Raw genomic sequence first — 18,361 nt, 5'->3', positions numbered from 1 at the left:
TTCTATGCAAACATTTTGAACACAGGTAAGTTTTCAACCATTTTGCTGGTACCAGAATAAGAGGCAGGTTAATCACCCTCCGTTAATATTTACCATAGACTATAAAATTATTTACGCCAAGGAAACGGATACTAATAAAGCGTACCATTTCTACGCGTCAATGCCAGCCAATTGCTTCGGGGAGGCGTTTAGATATTGAGAGATGCGTTCCGTGGGGCGGGGTTTCTGCTAATTTGTGACGTTTCTAGTGACGAAGACGGAAGTAGAGCGGTTCCTGCTGATGCAGAAATGGAGGTGAGAGCCGGGGTTCTGTGAGGAGATGTAGAATAAAAGTAGACTAGAAGTATTCAGCTCACTAACGTGTAGCGCTTGTGTGTGCGGTGGCTCTAGTACTACTTACACTGTTAATTTGATAAGCTACTTGTGTATAGGGGGTGGGTCAGTGTTCGTACAATTACTTTCATTCTCAAATATGTGACTTGTATCAGTGATAAAGTCTGGTCCATTAATGGTTTACAGGAAGAGACATTTGGAAAGCTCCCAAACGTTCTATATTTTCCCTTTCTGAACATGTTAAATGAAATGTGATTGTGGCTGCGGTGTAAATGTGCTGTACATTGTAACTGTGTTGGTATCTTGCAAGCAGTGAATCTCTCAGCAGGTATATCCTGAATATCCGGACCTGTAGGTATGTTTGCTCTATCTGTATTAACAGGAACAATAGCTGGCCTGCTTGTGACTGACACAAGACTGACTGCTTACTTGGGCACAATAAATGGAATAAAAACCCAAATATACACATTTGCCACATGAAAGGAAACATCTTGCTTAGGATTACAGTTTCTCTCTCAAAATTTCAAATCTATCCTAAAAATATGTTTTAAACAGCTTTTGAGCTTATTTTGAAATGTTTTGTTGTTAATTAACCTAAACCCCTTAAAGGAGACATATCCTATAAAAATTAAGAATGTACCAGAGAATTATACTCCTCTAGATATAGAAGGATTGTGCTAAAAAAGTTGTGTTTCTGACTGATTTATTGAGAAATTCCACCAAAACCCCACTAGCCCCGCCCATCTGTCCCACTTCCTGCTGGCTGAATTCTCTGGATGAGCTGGGGAGCCGGCGGCCCTCCGTACACTGCACTGTAGGATAGGAACCAATCAGCAGCTAGGCTGACCTGATAGGGAACTGAAGCCTGTCTGTGCTTGTGTGACTGCAGGACTGTGATTGGCTCTCCCCCTCCTACTGTGCTTCTGGCAGGGACCGTTAGGACACGCCCACTCTTCATTTCACACTGGAGGGAGAAGTGATACGACCTATAGGGAGCTCCAATAAAGGGGCCATTGTTACAGATAGGATTAATGTTTAGCCCAAAGGGAAACCAGCACCGTATATTATTCATAATTGCCTACAAAATTAGGGTTTTCCAATTTATACTATATGTCTCCTTTAAACATTGTTAAAAAAGCAAGAGTTCCCATGTTTGCAAGCATCGTCTGTATGTAATAGTTCTGGATGCAGCTATTTAAAACAATGTGTACATCAGAGTTTTGCCAGATTGTATGCAGATTATATCATTTTATATCACTCTAACAGTGGCAAAGTCTGTTAAAAGTTAAAACATATGAATAAAAAGTGTAAAAATCTGGTGTAAATACTACACATTTATAACGCATTTTTTATGACTATGCTAGTTTCTATGCAAGGTTTTTTTTTCTTTTCTCATTTTTTAGTTTTTTATTATCCATTTAAAATATTGATACAAAGTACAAAAGGATAATACAACTTTAGTTCAAATTGTTAACAAATGTCATATTAGAAAATGTAACATTAATAAAAGAAATTATTAAGGTGCTTGTAGCCCACTGGATTTTTTCTCGGTGCCCCGCTGGCCTAGTCTGACCCTGGACACCAGCAATGTTCAGAGATATAGTTTCCTTTAAAAAAGATGCCAGCAACATACATTGAGTCATATAGTCATCAGACAGCCCATTGTTGAATATATCTTATGGTGCAAGTAATGTTCTTATTCCATCCTGGCAACTGAGGCCCAAATATTGAATCTCATTCAGTACATGGACAGACCCCCCCCCCCCCCCCAATATGCAACACATTTAATGATATCATGAATCAAGTTGTTCATTGCCTAAAATAATCAAAACAATGATAAAAATAAGCCAAGGTCAGGAGCAGTGTAACTAGTTTAACAACCACAAAACAGACTGACCAACATGAGTGGCAGTGTCAGAACAAGGAATCGGGATCAGATTAGAACCCCTTAAAAACCAAACAAATAACAGGATTAGGAACAGGACCAGCAGCACTGCAGAAACACAATCAAGCTGGGCATACTAAATATCCACTCATGTGGCCACCTTGCATCTTGCCCAATTTTTCCAACTACATGCTGGGCCAAATCAGGCTCATCTGGCTGGGATCATAACAGAGGCATATAAGGCCTGTTGGGAGAGGAACACATTAATGCCCTCATACAAGATTCACTTACCACATGCATCTATCTTTTAAGACTATAGTGTGGAACTGGATCTGCCTGGCTGACCAAAGCCCATTCATAAAAGACATAATAACTCATTAGATTAATAACTCACAAATGGTCACTAAACAGTTTTCTGTTTTCACAAAAGCCATGTTATATTTGCAATTTTGTTTGCACATTGTCACGTTGCAATTTTTTTTCCCTGTTACCGACTTTTATTACATTTCCCTTTATTGCATTATTTATCCCCTGTATTACATTTGCAATTAATCGCCTGGGAATCTGTCCCTGTCTGTTTTAAGCCAGTTAAGGTGCCCCAACACGGGCCAATTCAAGTTTGTAGCTTATCAGCCTGTGTATGGGGCCCTCAAATGGGCCTACCAGCCAATACCATGCCGAATATTGGCAGATATCGATTGGGCAGATTTAAAATCCTGTTGGGACAAGGAGCACATATGTGTGTTGATGCAGTTCTTGTCCCAACAGCCTCTATACCGGTAATGTGATCCGATCTTTTGGTCTGAAGACCAAACGATTGGATCAATCCGATAATGCTCACCTCAAGGACCTTGCCAAATGAGTGGATCTTTCAGTGAATGGCCAGCTTTAGACCCTTGAAAGTCTGTATTTAGACATCTGTGCTCTCAAAATGTGCATAGTAATTCAGCACAGATTATTAAGGAACTGACTATGCTTTTAGACTGATTTTCACCATTTTGTTCTTCTCTACAGCTATCTTTTTTCAAAAAAATGTAGTCTATTCTTTAATGAATTACATCAGCTAAAAACAGTTCACATCAAAAACATGGGAAAAAGCAAAGCATAGATTTTTCTTAATATTTTTTTTTTTTTACTTTATTTGTTGTGCAGTTTATATATTTTTGTGGGGTTATAAGCATTTTCTTTGCTGGCATTCTTTTGTTAGTGGAGAAAATGCATAGTGTTACATTATCCCTAGGTGTTATGCTCTGTGTCACAGAAAGAGCTTTTATTTCAGAAGCTCCCAAGCAATCTGGGTAATTGATCCTATATCTGTACTTGGAATTCCAGGGGAAAACGCATGCTTTTTAAAGAAAAGTTCCACACATTAATGGATTTCAATATATTTCAATATATTTAACTTATTTACTGTACATAAGTATTTTACGTGATATTTATTTTTTCTTTATTCACACTTTTAAATAAATGGGCAAATGTTTTTGCTGTCAGTATATTTAACAATTATTTAGACTTTTCATACAAATTTTTATTATACATACACCTTATAATTGTCTCTTTATAAATTATGCATAATAACTCATTATTTTGGTATTACTGGAGGAATAACTTTTGCAAAGGTGCAGGGCTATCTTAGTAGATGCATGAATTGCTTTCTGTCTTTACATTCCAGCAGCTAAAGTAGTAGTCCATACTAAAAAAGTTCAGCCTGCCTTTACATATGTTGCATAAGGAAGAGGACAGAAGTGGGTCATATCAAACCATATAAACAAATAGCTTTTTTTTATCGTTCTTGAAATTTTTATGCATAATTTTCTCTTTGTTTCTACTCACAATAAGTGCAGTACAAAATTTAAATAGTGCTTCTACCTGATTACAGTAACTGCTGTAAATTTAACTGAATGAGTAGTGCCATGTGTAAAGTGCAAAGGGGTAATGGGTGGACCTCCTGTCAAAAAAAAAAAAAAATGCTTAGGTGATGCTTGGTAAAGGTTTGCTTGTTTTATACACAATACATCTCATTCAGTATCATTAGCAGAGGTGAAAGGCAAACAGGGTGTTCTTTGGAGGAGGGCAGCAGCAGTCAAAAATCCTGTGTACAAAAAAAAAATAGTGCAGTGAAATTAGTTTCATGTATTCTCACTTAGCAGTCATGTATGCAGTTCTGACAGCTGCAGTGCTGGAAATTTTAGACTGGTAGAAGTTGCTAAAAATGCTAACTGTTTAATGTACTGGTTAAACCATTTAGATTGTGTACTTTCTAAACAACATGGCAAACTTACACCTATTATAAAAAAAAATAGTAGTTGTAACATCTAGTTAAATGTACACCTTTCCTAATTTAGTCTACTTTAGTGTACTTTCTAAACAACATGGCAAACTCACACCTACTAAAAAAAAATAGTAAAAAAAAAAATAGTAGTTCTAACATGTAGTTAAATGTACACCTTTTCCCATTTTAGTCAGAAAAGAATATGCTGTGTTGTGTAAAGAAAGTTTTCCCTTCGGTTTTAGGGCAATTGCACATGATGGGGAGTTTTGTTGCACGCAGTTAAATCTGCACTACCGCAGATGACAATTCTCCCTAAAATAATTTGCCATTGAATAACATTATGATTGGCACAAGTAAAAATTAGCACTTGCAGTGACCCAGCTTAATCATGGGAAAATGTGAAGGGAGGCATATTCCTGCAAAGCCGGATCACTGCAAGTTTTACTTGCGCCAATTGTAATGTTATTTAATTGTGTTATTTTTGGAAGAATTGTTGGCCAGACATATGTTCCCTGTGCCATCACCCTTGTTTTATCTTGTACACAAAAATGTATTTACTCTTCTGCCATGCTTTAAAGGAACAGTAACACCAAAAAATGAAAGTGTATAAAAGTAATTACAATATAATGTACTGTTGCCCTGCATTGCTACAACTGGTGTGTTTGCCTCAGAAAGACTACTATAGTTTATATAAGTAAGCTGCTGGGTAGCCATGAGGGCAGCCATTCAAAGGAGAAAAGGCACAGGTTACTTAGCAGATAACAGATAAACCCCCATTATATGGGGCGTATCTACTAGTTATCTGCTATGTAACCTGTGCCTTTTTTCCAGCTTGAATGGCTGCCCCCATGGCTACACAGCAGCTTATTTATATAGTAGCTTTTCTGTAGCAAAAACACCAGTTTTTTTCAGGGCAACAGCACATAATATTTTAATTACTTTAAAACGCTTTAATTTTTTGATGTTACTGTTCCTTTAATAGGAAAAATGTAGGTTAAAACAGAGTCTTGCAAACATGGGCTTCTCTTTTACATTGCCCTTGATCAGTGGTTTCCAGGCTGCGTGGCTTGAAGTTGTGGTTGGGGGCTCAGTTTGGAGTACAGTAAGGGTACCGGCACATGCTACCATGGGTGGCTAATCTCCCCATTATGTTTTCCCACTTACAATAAAGTGAATCACCCGAAGGAAAATATACATGGCGCTTTGAACTTTTGAAGTTGCCTCTCGAAGAAACTTCAGCAGATGTTTTTTTTTTATTGCTGATTTACTTTGCCAGTGTGAGCGCATTTGTAGGAGATTAGCAGCCCATGGTGATCAAGATTTATTGTGGGCAATTCATCTTCTGGTGTGCCAGGGTGAGATCTGAGAAGAATAGTTATTTGCTCTTTTATTTACTCTTGAAAGCTTAACATGAAGGTCAATTTGGCATGAACACTTAATTGCTTTTCTAGAGTGGTGGTTGAAAGCTCATGAACCCACTTGAATGTAATATTTCTGCATGACCTAAGGGTAAGAACCCACAGATCGGTTGAGTTACCCGTGATTGATCTCAACTATAGCGGGTAGCAAACCGATGCGAAAGGACTTTCCAAAATAATAGTAGAGTAGAAGCTTCAGTAATCAGAAGTCGCACAAAGTTTCCTGCTGCAGGTAACGTTCCATGACTTTGGAAAAAGAATCAATGCAAAAACCTTTTCGGAGTGGTTTGTTGTCCATGATAGCAGAGATCTATCACAGGCGAATAAACTGCTCTTTGGGTTCTTACCCTAAAACATATGTATCTGTAATCTGTATTTCAAGCAAGTCCTAAAATTAGATAATGAGAATCCAATTAAATGCAAAGTTACATATTTGTGTGTGGCAGATGTTACACTTAATTTGATTAATTTGGACCTGCAGTTACTTTGGTAACCTCTAATACACTGTTCTAAACTTTGCATAAATTATTTTAAAACAAAGACAGATTTAATATGAAGGAACCGTTATTACCTCCCGAATGCCTAAAGATGATGGGTGTCTGTTCCCATTGACCAGCTCCTTCATTTCCAAAGCTTGACCAGCTTTTCTTTCTGCTGAGCAAAACGGATGTAAATTTTTAGATGTTCTTAAAACTGAGTTTTCTGTAAGTAAAGGTCCCCATACACGGTAAGATCCGCCAAGCGAGCAGATCTTCCCCCGATATCCCCACCTAGGGTGGGCGATATCGGGGAGCTTGAAGTTAAAAAAAAAAATAATCCGATCGTTTGGCCCTGGGGCCAAACGACCGGATTATGTAGGCGGCAATGGGGCAGTCGGATCGGGGACCGCATCAACGAGCTGATGCGGCCCCCGATCCGACTGAATCTTTTAACCTGGCCGATCGATATCTGGCCAATTTCAGGCCAGATATCGGTCGGCCAGTCCGCTCGTTTCTGCCCCTACACGGGCAGGTAAGCCCGAGTCGGTCCAAGGGACCCATACTACCATAAATGTTTGTCTAAGGAGATTTCACAGCTATACTGTATGTTTGATTTTATTCACCTGCTTTTGTTAGAAAGCATCCACATACTTTGGCCATGTCATGTATTTCAGTGTAAAGTTGCTATAATTTAGATTAAATGGAAGTATATTTTAGGGTGGTTTAGTCAGCAATATCTTGTGATAATTTGCTAATATAACTAAGTTACTTATAATAGTACAGGTATAATCAATTATTGGTTTTTAACAATGGTCTTTGTACTCACATTAAATCCTCAAATACTTGACACATAGTATATACAGCATATTTAAATGAGTGTGTGGTCAATTAAACATGTGATGCATTTATTTATCTACTTTATTTTTAATTTTTTAATTTTTGTATGTTTTTCCTTAGGACACTGGTCAAGATGGAGTTTTATCTCCAGCCACTCCAGGACCAGCTAAATCAAAGGTATCATTGTGCTTCTGCATTGCATTTTTATTCACTTTTCCATTAATATCATTTTCAGTTATTTCTGTAAGCAGTCCTTTCCATGGATAGGGATATATTGCAGTTACATCTGGTCACCCAAGCTGAAAGCATGATATCTTCCCTGCTTTCAGATTACAGTGCTCCAAACATTTTTTGAAGGGTTTTGTTTACCACCTTTTAAAAATGTTAATATAACCTAATGTGAGTACCCCTCATAACATAAAGGAGCCACCAACCTAGTATAAAGCAGAATAGTTTTTTGCAGTAAACTCTGCATTTTTTAATAGTACATTGTATTAATGTTCAGAGGCCACAGACATTTCTCAAAGAATACATGTTGCCTTCTAGCTGGATACTTTACCAAAAGAAGAACTCATCAAATTTGCAAAAAAACAGATGGTGATGATTCAGAAACTCAAGACAAAATGCACAGGTAAGAATGAAATGTGTATTGTTTGTTTTGTCTTTAGGCATGCTTGCCTAGACATTTAAATTGTCACATTATTTCATAGCACATTTTGTTCGGCAAACCCATTATCCAGAAAGATCCAAGCTTTGGGAAGGCTTTTTCCCATAGTCCATTTTACAGTAACACCAAAAAGTTTGTGTATCAAAATAATATATTATGTACTATTGTCCTGCAATGGTAAAAGTTATTTGTTTGCTTCATAAACCTTACTAATATAAACAAAGCTTCTGTGTGTAGACAGTTATTTAAATTGAAATCAGGAGAAAAGGCACAGGTTACAAAGCAGATAACAGATAAACTCTATAGAATTCAATGGGAATCTACGCTGCGTATCTGTTATGTCACCTGTGCCTTTTCTTCTTTTTTTCCAGGTTAAATGGCTACCTCCTGTGGCTAAACAACAGCTTTGTTTATATAAACTATACTAATGTTTTTGAAGCAAATACAAACTTTTATCAGCACAGGGCAATAGTACATTATATTTTAATTACTTTAAAACATTTTCATTTTTTGGTGTTACTGTTCCTTTTGCTATAATGATAAAATAGTACAGGTATGGGACCTGTTATCCAGAATGCTAGGGACCTTGGGTTTTCTAGATAAGGGATCTTTCAGTAATTTGGATCTCCATAACTTAAGTTAAAATCATTTAAATATTGAATAAACCCAATAGGCTTGTTTAGCCTCCAATAAGGAGGCTATTGTGATACTAATATCTACAGTTAGTACTAGTGGTTGTATTTATAGTTTATGTATGTGAGTGTATAGATTGGTAGGTGTGGGTTGGTGTGCTGGGTTTACTTGGATGGGTTGAACTTGATGGTCACTGGTCTTTTTTCAACCCTATGTAACTATATAACTATATAACTATTAGTTGGGATCGAGTACAAGGTACTGTATTATTATTACAGAGAAAAAAGGAAATCATTTTCGGAACTTTCTGGATAATGGGTTTCCGGATAAGGGATCCCATACCTGTACCTTGTATTGGATGATAACTAAGCTATCATAATTGGTAAATATAATTATCTTAACAATACTTAGCAGTTACTTTTACATTTGTAAAATGTATGACTATAAAGACTGATTATTAATAATGCTTTCCTTGGCAAATACTCATTTACCTATTTCTGCCTGTTTTCAGATTTAGAGAAGGAAATCGAAGGGCTCAAATCAAAACCCACTACAGAAGGTGTAGATGATGTTGTGCAGGTAACACTGTAATATTTCCAGTTCCAGATTTATTCTAATTCGGTTTTGAACCTGACATGCCGGTTTCCCAAATTAGGAAAACCGGGCAGGACTCGGTAACATTGACGACTAATTGCCGTGTCATAGCCCCGTCCCTGTGATGTCATGGCCTCGCCTCTTCCCCGCTTTTTGGGGAGCTGGTGTGCCAGCATGCTTTAGGGTAGAATTCTGTAATCTGTACTGTTTATTTGACGTGATGAAGGTGGAAAGAAAAGTTTATTACTTTTTTTGTGTGTATTGCTGGGTGTGGGAAGGGGAGGGTGTGGAAGGAGGGGCTTGTGCCTGCTTGAAGGAGGTCTGACACAGAGGGTAGAAGGCAGGGAGCTATAATGTGAGAAGGGAGAAGTCTGTAATTCACATGAAGGGAGGAGGGGTTTGTGGAGTGCCTGTATGTCACTTGGGGAGAGGTGTACGCACCAGAGGTCACCCCTTTAGATTAGAGGAAAGGAGCTTCCATTTGAAGCAGCGTAGGTGGTTTTTCACGGTGAGGGCAGTGAGGTTATGGAATGCCCTTCCTAGTGATGTGGTAATGGCAGATTCTGTTAATGCCTTTAAGAGGGGCCTGGATGTTGATCAATCAGAATATCCAAGGCTATTGTGATACTAATATCTACAGTTAGTATTAGTGGTTGTATTTATAGTTTATGTATGTGAGTGTATAGATTGGTAGGTGTGGGTTAGGTGTGCTGGGTTTACTTGGATGGGTTGAACTTGATGGACACAGGTCTTTTTTCAACCCTATGTAACTATGTATGTAATGCTTTCAGGTGATGTAAGTTTATTTTGCGTGTTTTGGCACCATGCTTTGGGCACCACAGATAAAGCTCCCAAATCATCCTGTATTTAATTTCCGTGAAGGTGCTTTACACCATAAATAACATAATACAAATCACAGTCGTACACTTTTACACTACGATTATTAAATGTCTTTAATTAAAATTGGCTAAGACCACAGTTAATAAAGATTGAGTTTCATGTTTTTAACATAATTTTTCTTTTACCAGGCCCTCACTGATCGTTTAGATTCTGTTCTTTTGGAAAAAGCAGAAACTCAGCAGCAGCTAGTTAAGCTTAAGAAAGAATATGCTAAAATTAAAGTGGAATCTGAGGTACGTGTTTTTACTTGCATAGCAAGAATTCTGGTTTCTTTTTTTTATTTTTTATTTTTTGTTATCTTTAATGTTATTGGAATGTTAAAAGAAAACAAAAATAGTTTAGCATGACTTAAATGAATAGGGCTTGTACTGAGCATATTTTTGCTTATTATTGTAATCATGTTGTTATTTTTTGAGCTACTCCATATTTGATTATAGAATACAAAGTGTTCACAGCTGCAGTCACCCTTTAGAAAAATTCCTGTGGTGCCTAGTCAGCTAGAAGTATGGTGATGTCCCAAAATGCATGTATTATTGGTGGAGACCGCACACAAGGTTTTGGCTGGGGAGGTTACCCCATTTATTCTGCCAGTAAAACTACAAACATCACTGTTTTGGGGGGAAAATCTCCTCTCTTCTCAGGACTAACTAGTGGCCAGTTATTTTTTACTAGGGATATATAAGATCCCTACCAGATTCAAATTTTAATGCTCACTTAATTATAATGGACACAATAGTGAAGGATCATTTAGGTGACCTTTTAAATTAATAATCTTTTAGGTTTTATTTTCTTTACAGTATTTTCCCCAGGTGCTTTAAGCTAGCTGCTTTGGCATTATTTTAAGCTGTCTGGCCTTGCTCCCATCTCTCCTACCACAAAGTCGACCCCAGGCTTATAGAACAATAAAACACAATGGGGCTCATTTATAAACACTGGGCAAATTTGCACCTGGGCAGTTACCCATGGCAACCAATCAAATCATTGTATTCATTGTTTAACCTGCAGCTTGCTAAAAAAAAAACTACTAATGGGCAAATGTGCTCAATGTTTATAAATGAGCCCCAGTATGTCTGCCAAGAGCCCTGCTGTATAAGATTCTTTTAAATGTTAAGACAAAGTAATTATTTCTTCATATTATTATATTTTGTAGGATGCTGCAAGGAAAGCTTCAGAATTACAAAGTAATTATGAGCAATCAAGTAGTTGTTTGTCAGAAAAGATTGAAAAAATGCAGGATGAAATAAATCAAAACCAGACCAAACACAAGGAAGAGGTAGAAGCGCTAAAAAGGGAGCTAAAAGAGGCATATTACAAACTGGAACTCCAAGGCAACCAAGAAGGGGAGATTAAAAAACTACAAGTAGATGTAGAGCAAATGCGTTCATCTTACGAGGAGCAGATTTCTAATTTGCAAAGGGGCTTAGATGCAGTTATTGAAGAAAAGAACCAGGAAATAGGCAATCTGAACAATTCTCAGTTATTGGTTCATGAGCAGCATCAACATGAAATTCGAAACCTTAACGAAGAGCTTCATAAATTAAGGAATGTTCACCAGGACAAAGTATTAGACCTTAAAAGTCAGCTTGAATCTTCAGCAATAGAGTATGTGAAACAAAAAGAATCAATGCAAGAGTTACTAAACCAGTACAGGGAAAAGGAGAATATGTTGTTGGAGGAAATGGAAACAAATAATAAGAAACATGCCCTTGAAGTAAAACACCTTAAAGAAAAGCTTGAGGAAAAGAGTATGGTTCCTGAAGCCCAAGTAGTTGTACCTGAAGTTATCGATGATAAAGTATTAATTTTGGAAAATCTTTTGACAGACCTAGAGTCACAACAAAGTATTGTACAAGAAGAACTTACATATACTAATAATGTGAAAGAAAAGTTAGAAATTGAACTTAAGAACATAAAGAGTGAATACTTTCATGAACGAGAAGAATTAGAATTTAAGATAAATGAACTGCAGCTTGCAATTGAAGATTACAATGGATTGATTGAAAAATTAAAATGTGAGCTTCGGATTGCAAAGGAAGATTTTGAAAAGTCAGAAAAACAGAACAGTGTAGATATCCAGGCCATGAAAGAGCAGCACATAAAAGAAATAACTGATCTAAAACAATCAATAACATCACAGTTTGAAAATGAAAAATATTCATTTGATCATGAAATTCAGCTTCTTAAGGAACAAAATGACAGGCTACATAAGGAAAAATCTGAAGCTGTGAGAAGTTATGAGAACTTGAGGGAAACGCTTGTTAGCCTTCAAGAGGAATTGGGGGATTCTGCTGGAAAGATCAGCAGGGAGTTTGAAGCAATGAAGCAGCAACAAGCAATAGATGTCCACGAGCTACAGCAAAAACTGAGAGTAGCATACAAAGATAAAAATGATCTACTTGAAACTGTGAACCGGCTGAAGGCCGAAGTGGATCTTTTATCAGGCAAGCAAGCTGAATGTGAAGAACTTCAGCTTCAAATTACTACCCTGCATCACAAGAATGAAGAAGTGGTTGCCTCTCTGCACAGACAGGATGAGATGTTAAAAGACATGGAGATAAAAATGGGACAAACAACCATACAAAATGAAGAGGTCTTTTCTACCATAAAATCATCCACTGAACAAATCTGTAAATTGCAGGAGATATGCAACAATGAAAAATCTAGAGCTTTGAGTTTGCAAAAGGAAACTGAGGAACAGGCAAATCTTATTGCTGAATTGACACAAAAAATCGATAAGTTGACAGAAAAACTCAGTGGATCCGAAAACTTTTCAGCTGAACTTAAACTGCAACTGGAAAGCTTACTGTTGGAGCGTGAATCAAATGCATCTTATGATGAAATGTTAAATCTTAAGGAGGAAAAAGAGATGCTGAGTAAAGACTTTGAGAGACTTATGGCTGAACACAGTAGTTGTCTTATGTTACAAGAGAATATTAAAAATATGAATGATCTTCAGGAGAAACTGACAAATGCTTATAATGAGAAAAATGTTCTACTTGAAACTGTGAATAACCTCCAAGAGGAAGCAAAAGTGTTATTATCCAGGCAAACTGAATGTGAAGAATTACAGCTTCAAATTGAAAACTTACAAGAAAAGAATGAAGAAGTAATGACATTGCTGCACCAAAAGTGTGAGTTGCTTAAAGAAATGGAAGAAAAATTGGGTCAAGCTAAGATGCAAAATTCAGACGTTTCCTGTGCTTATCAATCTTCAGGCGAAGAAATAAATAAATTGCAGGATATGTGCAAGTCTGAACAAGACAAAAATTCATGTTTACAGAAAGAGTTTGATGATCAGGAACAGCTTATTGCCAACCTTAAGCAAAATATTGAGGAATTGACAGAAAAACTTCAGGACTCCATAAAACGTAACGACTATGCTGGTAATGAAAGGGACAATCTACAACAGCAAGTTGAAAGTTTACAAATGTGCAAAAAAGACCTTGAAACAGAGTGTCAGAAGTGTCAGAATGAAGTGCTGAATGTCAGTAAAGAAAAGGATGTTTTGAGAAGAGACTTTGATAGGCTTTTGTCTGAACACAGTGAATGTTTTTCTTTAAGACAAGAACTAGAAGAATTAAGAATGAAGTTCCAGTTGGTTGCAGAAGACAAAGAACAGGTGACAAAATTTCTTGAAAGTGAACAGCACCAAATTGAAGCAGTAAAATGCCAGCTTATTGTTCTTAGAGAAACGTTGTCGATTGATGATGCTGAGCAAGATATTATTCATATGCTGCAATCCATTAATGAGGCAATGTCTCAGATAAATGAAGAGAAACAGAATATGATTTTACAGAGGGATGAGAAATCTGTTGAACTTGAGAGACTTCAGGAAAAATCTGAATCTCAAAGTGCAGAGTTAAGAGCAATATTAAATGACTACTCTACAGAGAAGGTGCTTCTGAAGGAACAGTTAGATGAAACAATAAGAGACAAAGAGACTTTGCTAAATGATTTAGTAGAGATGAAAAATGCACTGGAGAAATTAAAGCTTCAAAACCAGGACCTCGTTACAGATCTTGAAAAGTTAACAGCAGACCTGGAAACTGTAAAAAAAGAAAAAGCGGAAATGCTTGTGCAGCTCAACCAGGAAGGTCAAATGGATTTGCAATCTTTAATTGAAAGCAAGGAGTCTAATATGAATGCACTCACACTGGAATTAACCTCTGTAAAGGTAAGCATATCATTCCTTTTTACATTTTTTTTTAAATCTAATATTGTAGGATAAGTACCTTGCAGGCCTCAATATTGTTGATCTGCTGCTGTCACAACTCCTAAGACTCCTAAACCTTCAGTATAAACTGAGAAAATGCACACATGTATGGAGAGATCCATATCTCTGAAGAAAGCGGCTCGCAAAGCACCATGGTCAGCCAGAGAATGGATAAAACTCGAACTTTATTTACATTCTTAAAAACCCAGAACACCTGACGCGTTTCGTGCGTGCCCGCACTTAATCATAGGCATACATTCTGAGACTGTAACATGGTATATAGAGCCTATCAATTAATGACATCACTAATTTTTTTTTTTTCCTCTTAACTTTATGTGTATAAAAATGAAACAGAACGAAATAAAGAAAGATAGACTAACATAACATATACAATTCTCTGGCAACATCACTTTGAGGGAACATAACAATTAATATCAAATATAGAATTTAAACCATGTGGTTGGCGCGTGCCCAATGTAAAAATCCATTTTACTTCCCTCTGCAAAAGTTTTGTCCACAGATTCCCACCTCGTTCATCTGGAAACACCCTGTCAATAACCTGAATCTGCAGCAAAGCAACATTACTACATTATGGAGAGATCCATACAAAACTTAAGCATACCTGCAAAAATAGCAAACTGTGTTGTGCATTGTTATTTGTAGATTTGTAGATTTGTAGATTTGTAGATTTAAAATAAATTGCAGGGGCGAAAAGGCAATTTATCCAAGAAAATGTGATCAAATTACTTGCCAATGGCAGTTAATCACTCCATTAGGATTTGGTTTAAATCAAATTTTGAAAAATGTTTTTGGGATTAGGCTGAAATCCCAACCAAAGTTTGGGATTCGGTATTGCTCTCATTTGTAGGGATGCATCCTTTTTCAGCAGGACTCGGATTCAGCCAAATCCACATGCCTGGCCAAATTGAATCCTTAAATTCACATGATTTTTTTTCACATAAACACAAACCTTCACAACTGTGCGTGCAGCGTGTGGTTCGCTTTAGTCTTTCCGTGGCCTAACTTGCAGTTGCAAATTCGGATACATTTAGGTTCAGTATTCAGCCTGCATTTTTCACAAAGCATTCGGGTTTGGTAGAATCCCAAAATAGTGAATTTCGAGCATCCCTGCTACTTACATAACAGAAATCGAATGTTAAATGTCATCTTAGTTGTTTTATATGTAACTTCTGGGGTTTACAAGAATTCTCTTATTTTTAAGTTGTAAAATAAGACATTTGTAAAATTCCAATGGGAGGATGTTTTTGTTAGGCCAAAATGTCAGGCACCCCCATGTGATTATAATCACTTACCTAATACCCTAGGCCAGTTCTTCTATTCACTGAAAACTACTACTACTTGAAACCCCTATTGATTGTATTTTTCCTTTTCCTTTAAGGGCTTGTGAAAGCCTGGACTGCATTGAACTTACACTTGAGCATACTGTATCTTGCCAGTGTACTGCTCCTAGTCTCTGCCACATTAACATTTTGCTATATATTTAGAGAAAAGAAGCTTACAAAAAGGAGCAAATCCATGTTTTAACACAATCCTTTACGCAATATAACACAAGGTTTTAACACATACATATGCTACCTGCTTGTAGCAGTGGCCAGTCTCAGAATTGTTTGTTACTGGTATTTATTCTAGAGAAAGTCACTTGTTCAACAAAGAAGTAGTTACTTTAAAGTTTTTAAATTTAGTGGTGTTAAGTAATGTAACACATTCATAATGTAATGGAAAATTAAAATGATGTCAATGGTTGCATATTCCATTTATTTGAGACACAGTCAAAATCAGCTTGTTTTCCAGCAAAAAATATAATTATTTTCTGTGTTTCTTTTGTTGTATTTTCCTATAGGATTCACTTTCAAAATCAAAGGCACTGGAATTTGAGCAACAAGCTCATATATCAGAACTTGAAACTAAAATAGGTATTGTACATCTTTTTACTACAGAAATTCTTTATGATCTTGCCACATTTACAGTTGTTGTAAAATTCCATGCTTTGCTACTTTCTCGGAGAGTAAACAGTGTGATTCCCCAGAACTCACTCTACCCAACTGACAGTTACATTAGTGTGATCTGTATGTAGACAATTAACAAATGCCTCAGGACTCCTAAAAGGACCCTTTGTTAATGGTTGCTTTATGACCACTTATTTGCTCTGCTTAACAAGACTGTCAAGCTATTCACAATAGGGCTTATTTATGAATGCAGTGAAATTGTGGTTGAACAAAAATGGACAGAGTCATTTAAGCCAATTATTAAAGGTACTTGTGCCTAAACTCAATCCTTGCACTTGTACATATTTGTGTGTGGCCACAATTATGCTGGCATTGTAGGAAAAACAATGCATTATGGGTAAAAAAACATGTTCGCCTCAAAACTGCTAATTCTGCTGATAGAAGGGGATATTTACCATGTGGTGGGGCAGAGCGCAAATTGCAAAAAAAACTTGCCAGCTACCATGTGTTTTACACTTTGCACTGTGAGTGAGCACTCAGGAGCTGGGAGCCTATCAGGACCTGTGCAAAGGGGCAGTTCCAAAGGTTGAAAGTGTTCTGTTTTATGTACCATGGGCAATGCCTGTATGTCCACCTTGGATAGCCATCCATTCAATGTCTTGGTCTGGTCCCAACTGGTCCTAATCCAGTTGTCCATGAAGGGGCAGGAGAAATTCCCAAGACTTCGATGAAGTCTGACTTCATAGAGAAGGGGGCGGTGGAATGAAACAATGTCATTTCTAAAATTTCTAGGAAGTACATCAGGGTAGTTCAGGATTTTCTGATCAGCGTTTGTAGGGCCAGGAAAGTATGCAAAATAGAAGGAATTGTGGGAAAATGTATTCCTATAAAGCCAGATAAAGTATATGCAAATTGGACTATGGTATTACTAGAATGCTCTGGTCACAAGTATTTCTATTCTTTACTGCTATAAAAAAAGTCTTTCTTCTTGCCTTATTTGTACTTCATCTTAAGGATTTCGACAGTGCCTTTTAAAAATTAAAAGAAACTAATTTAGAATATATACAACACGATAGCAGATCAGATCTCTTGCTTTCAATGTTGCATGCTGTTCCAGAGTACAGAAAAACCCTGTTTTCTGTAAAACCTCATTGGCCCCATACCTGTACTGCTTAAAAACCTTAATTATCTGTTTATTTTCATTTGCATTGTATTTTGTAATGGTAATGCTGTTTCAGTAATGTATAATTTGTATTTTACATTATGATTTGGTTTTCATGTTCTCTTTCTCTTTAAGCAAATCTGGAAAAACATTCTAAACAGACAGAAGAAAAATGTAATAAAATTAAAGCAGTTGCAGTTAAAGCCAAGAAGGAACTAGACAGCTGTAAAAAAGAGGTAGATTTCTGGATTATATATGCATTTATCTTTCTCGGGCAGTATTTCTTTATAGTAATGTTGATACTGACTTATATATGCGTGTTAGCTTGATGGTAGTTTGTGGTAATAGTCTCTCTTTATGTATGAAAAAAAATGAATCTCGCGAGGCAACTTTGGTGGTTTGCCGAAATCGCCTGCACAGCGTGTGCTATCCCACCGGTGATAGTCGCCCGCGAACAGGGAGATTTGTCGCGGGCGACTAATTTGCCCATGTGCCAGAGCCCTCACAGACAGCTCTTATCATTTTACAGGCAAAATGTTCACTCCGGTATTCTGTAATATGGCTTTCAGCCCTGAATTAAAATCCATAATGAACTGTATTGCATGGGGGGCCCTATTATTCAGTCATTGAGCATGACTGGCTTGTTACATGCTCCAGCATTAAAGTCATATGTTTGTTGCCAAACAGTTTGGGTGCCACTTAAAGGACACCTATCGCCGTCAAATTATTTTCCCCACTAGGTGCAGACTAATAGAACCCACACTCCGGCTGTAACTTATTTTTTTTTTTTAAAAATAGCCCCCGCCAGCACTTTTCTGCCCACACCAGGAGGCAGCCACGTTGGGACACTCTCATGCACATAACTCACTCAATATGCGCATGCATGTGATGTAGGTGGGTGAATCGCATCCACCGCTCCTACATCAGGGGCATGGGCATATTGAGCAAATGTGGAGACTCGCTCGTTATGTCTGGCAAATAACATAGGGGTGATTGATGGG

General features: G+C 37.1%; 1 protein-coding gene across 1 annotated transcript in view; it reads left to right on the top strand.

The window, feature by feature from the left end:
- Nucleotides 1-190: 190 nt before the first annotated feature.
- Nucleotides 191-18,361, top strand: part of gcc2 (GRIP and coiled-coil domain containing 2) — a 37,522-nt gene continuing 19,351 nt past the window's right edge. The window contains exons 1-8 of the mRNA XM_002937664.5: nt 191-294; nt 7,345-7,401; nt 7,771-7,855; nt 9,036-9,103; nt 10,147-10,251; nt 11,169-14,192; nt 16,093-16,165; nt 17,496-17,596. Coding sequence (XP_002937710.3) covers nt 289-294; nt 7,345-7,401; nt 7,771-7,855; nt 9,036-9,103; nt 10,147-10,251; nt 11,169-14,192; nt 16,093-16,165; nt 17,496-17,596 — 3,519 coding nt within the window. The 5' untranslated portion in view covers nt 191-288. The remainder of the gene's footprint in view (nt 295-7,344; nt 7,402-7,770; nt 7,856-9,035; nt 9,104-10,146; nt 10,252-11,168; nt 14,193-16,092; nt 16,166-17,495; nt 17,597-18,361) is intronic.

This window comes from Xenopus tropicalis, chromosome 2, assembly GCF_000004195.4.
Source record: "Xenopus tropicalis strain Nigerian chromosome 2, UCB_Xtro_10.0, whole genome shotgun sequence".
In the NCBI taxonomy this organism is placed as follows: domain Eukaryota; kingdom Metazoa; phylum Chordata; class Amphibia; order Anura; family Pipidae; genus Xenopus; species Xenopus tropicalis.
Note: the sequence above shows the minus strand (reverse complement) of the source record. Positions and strands in the feature narration are given on the sequence as shown.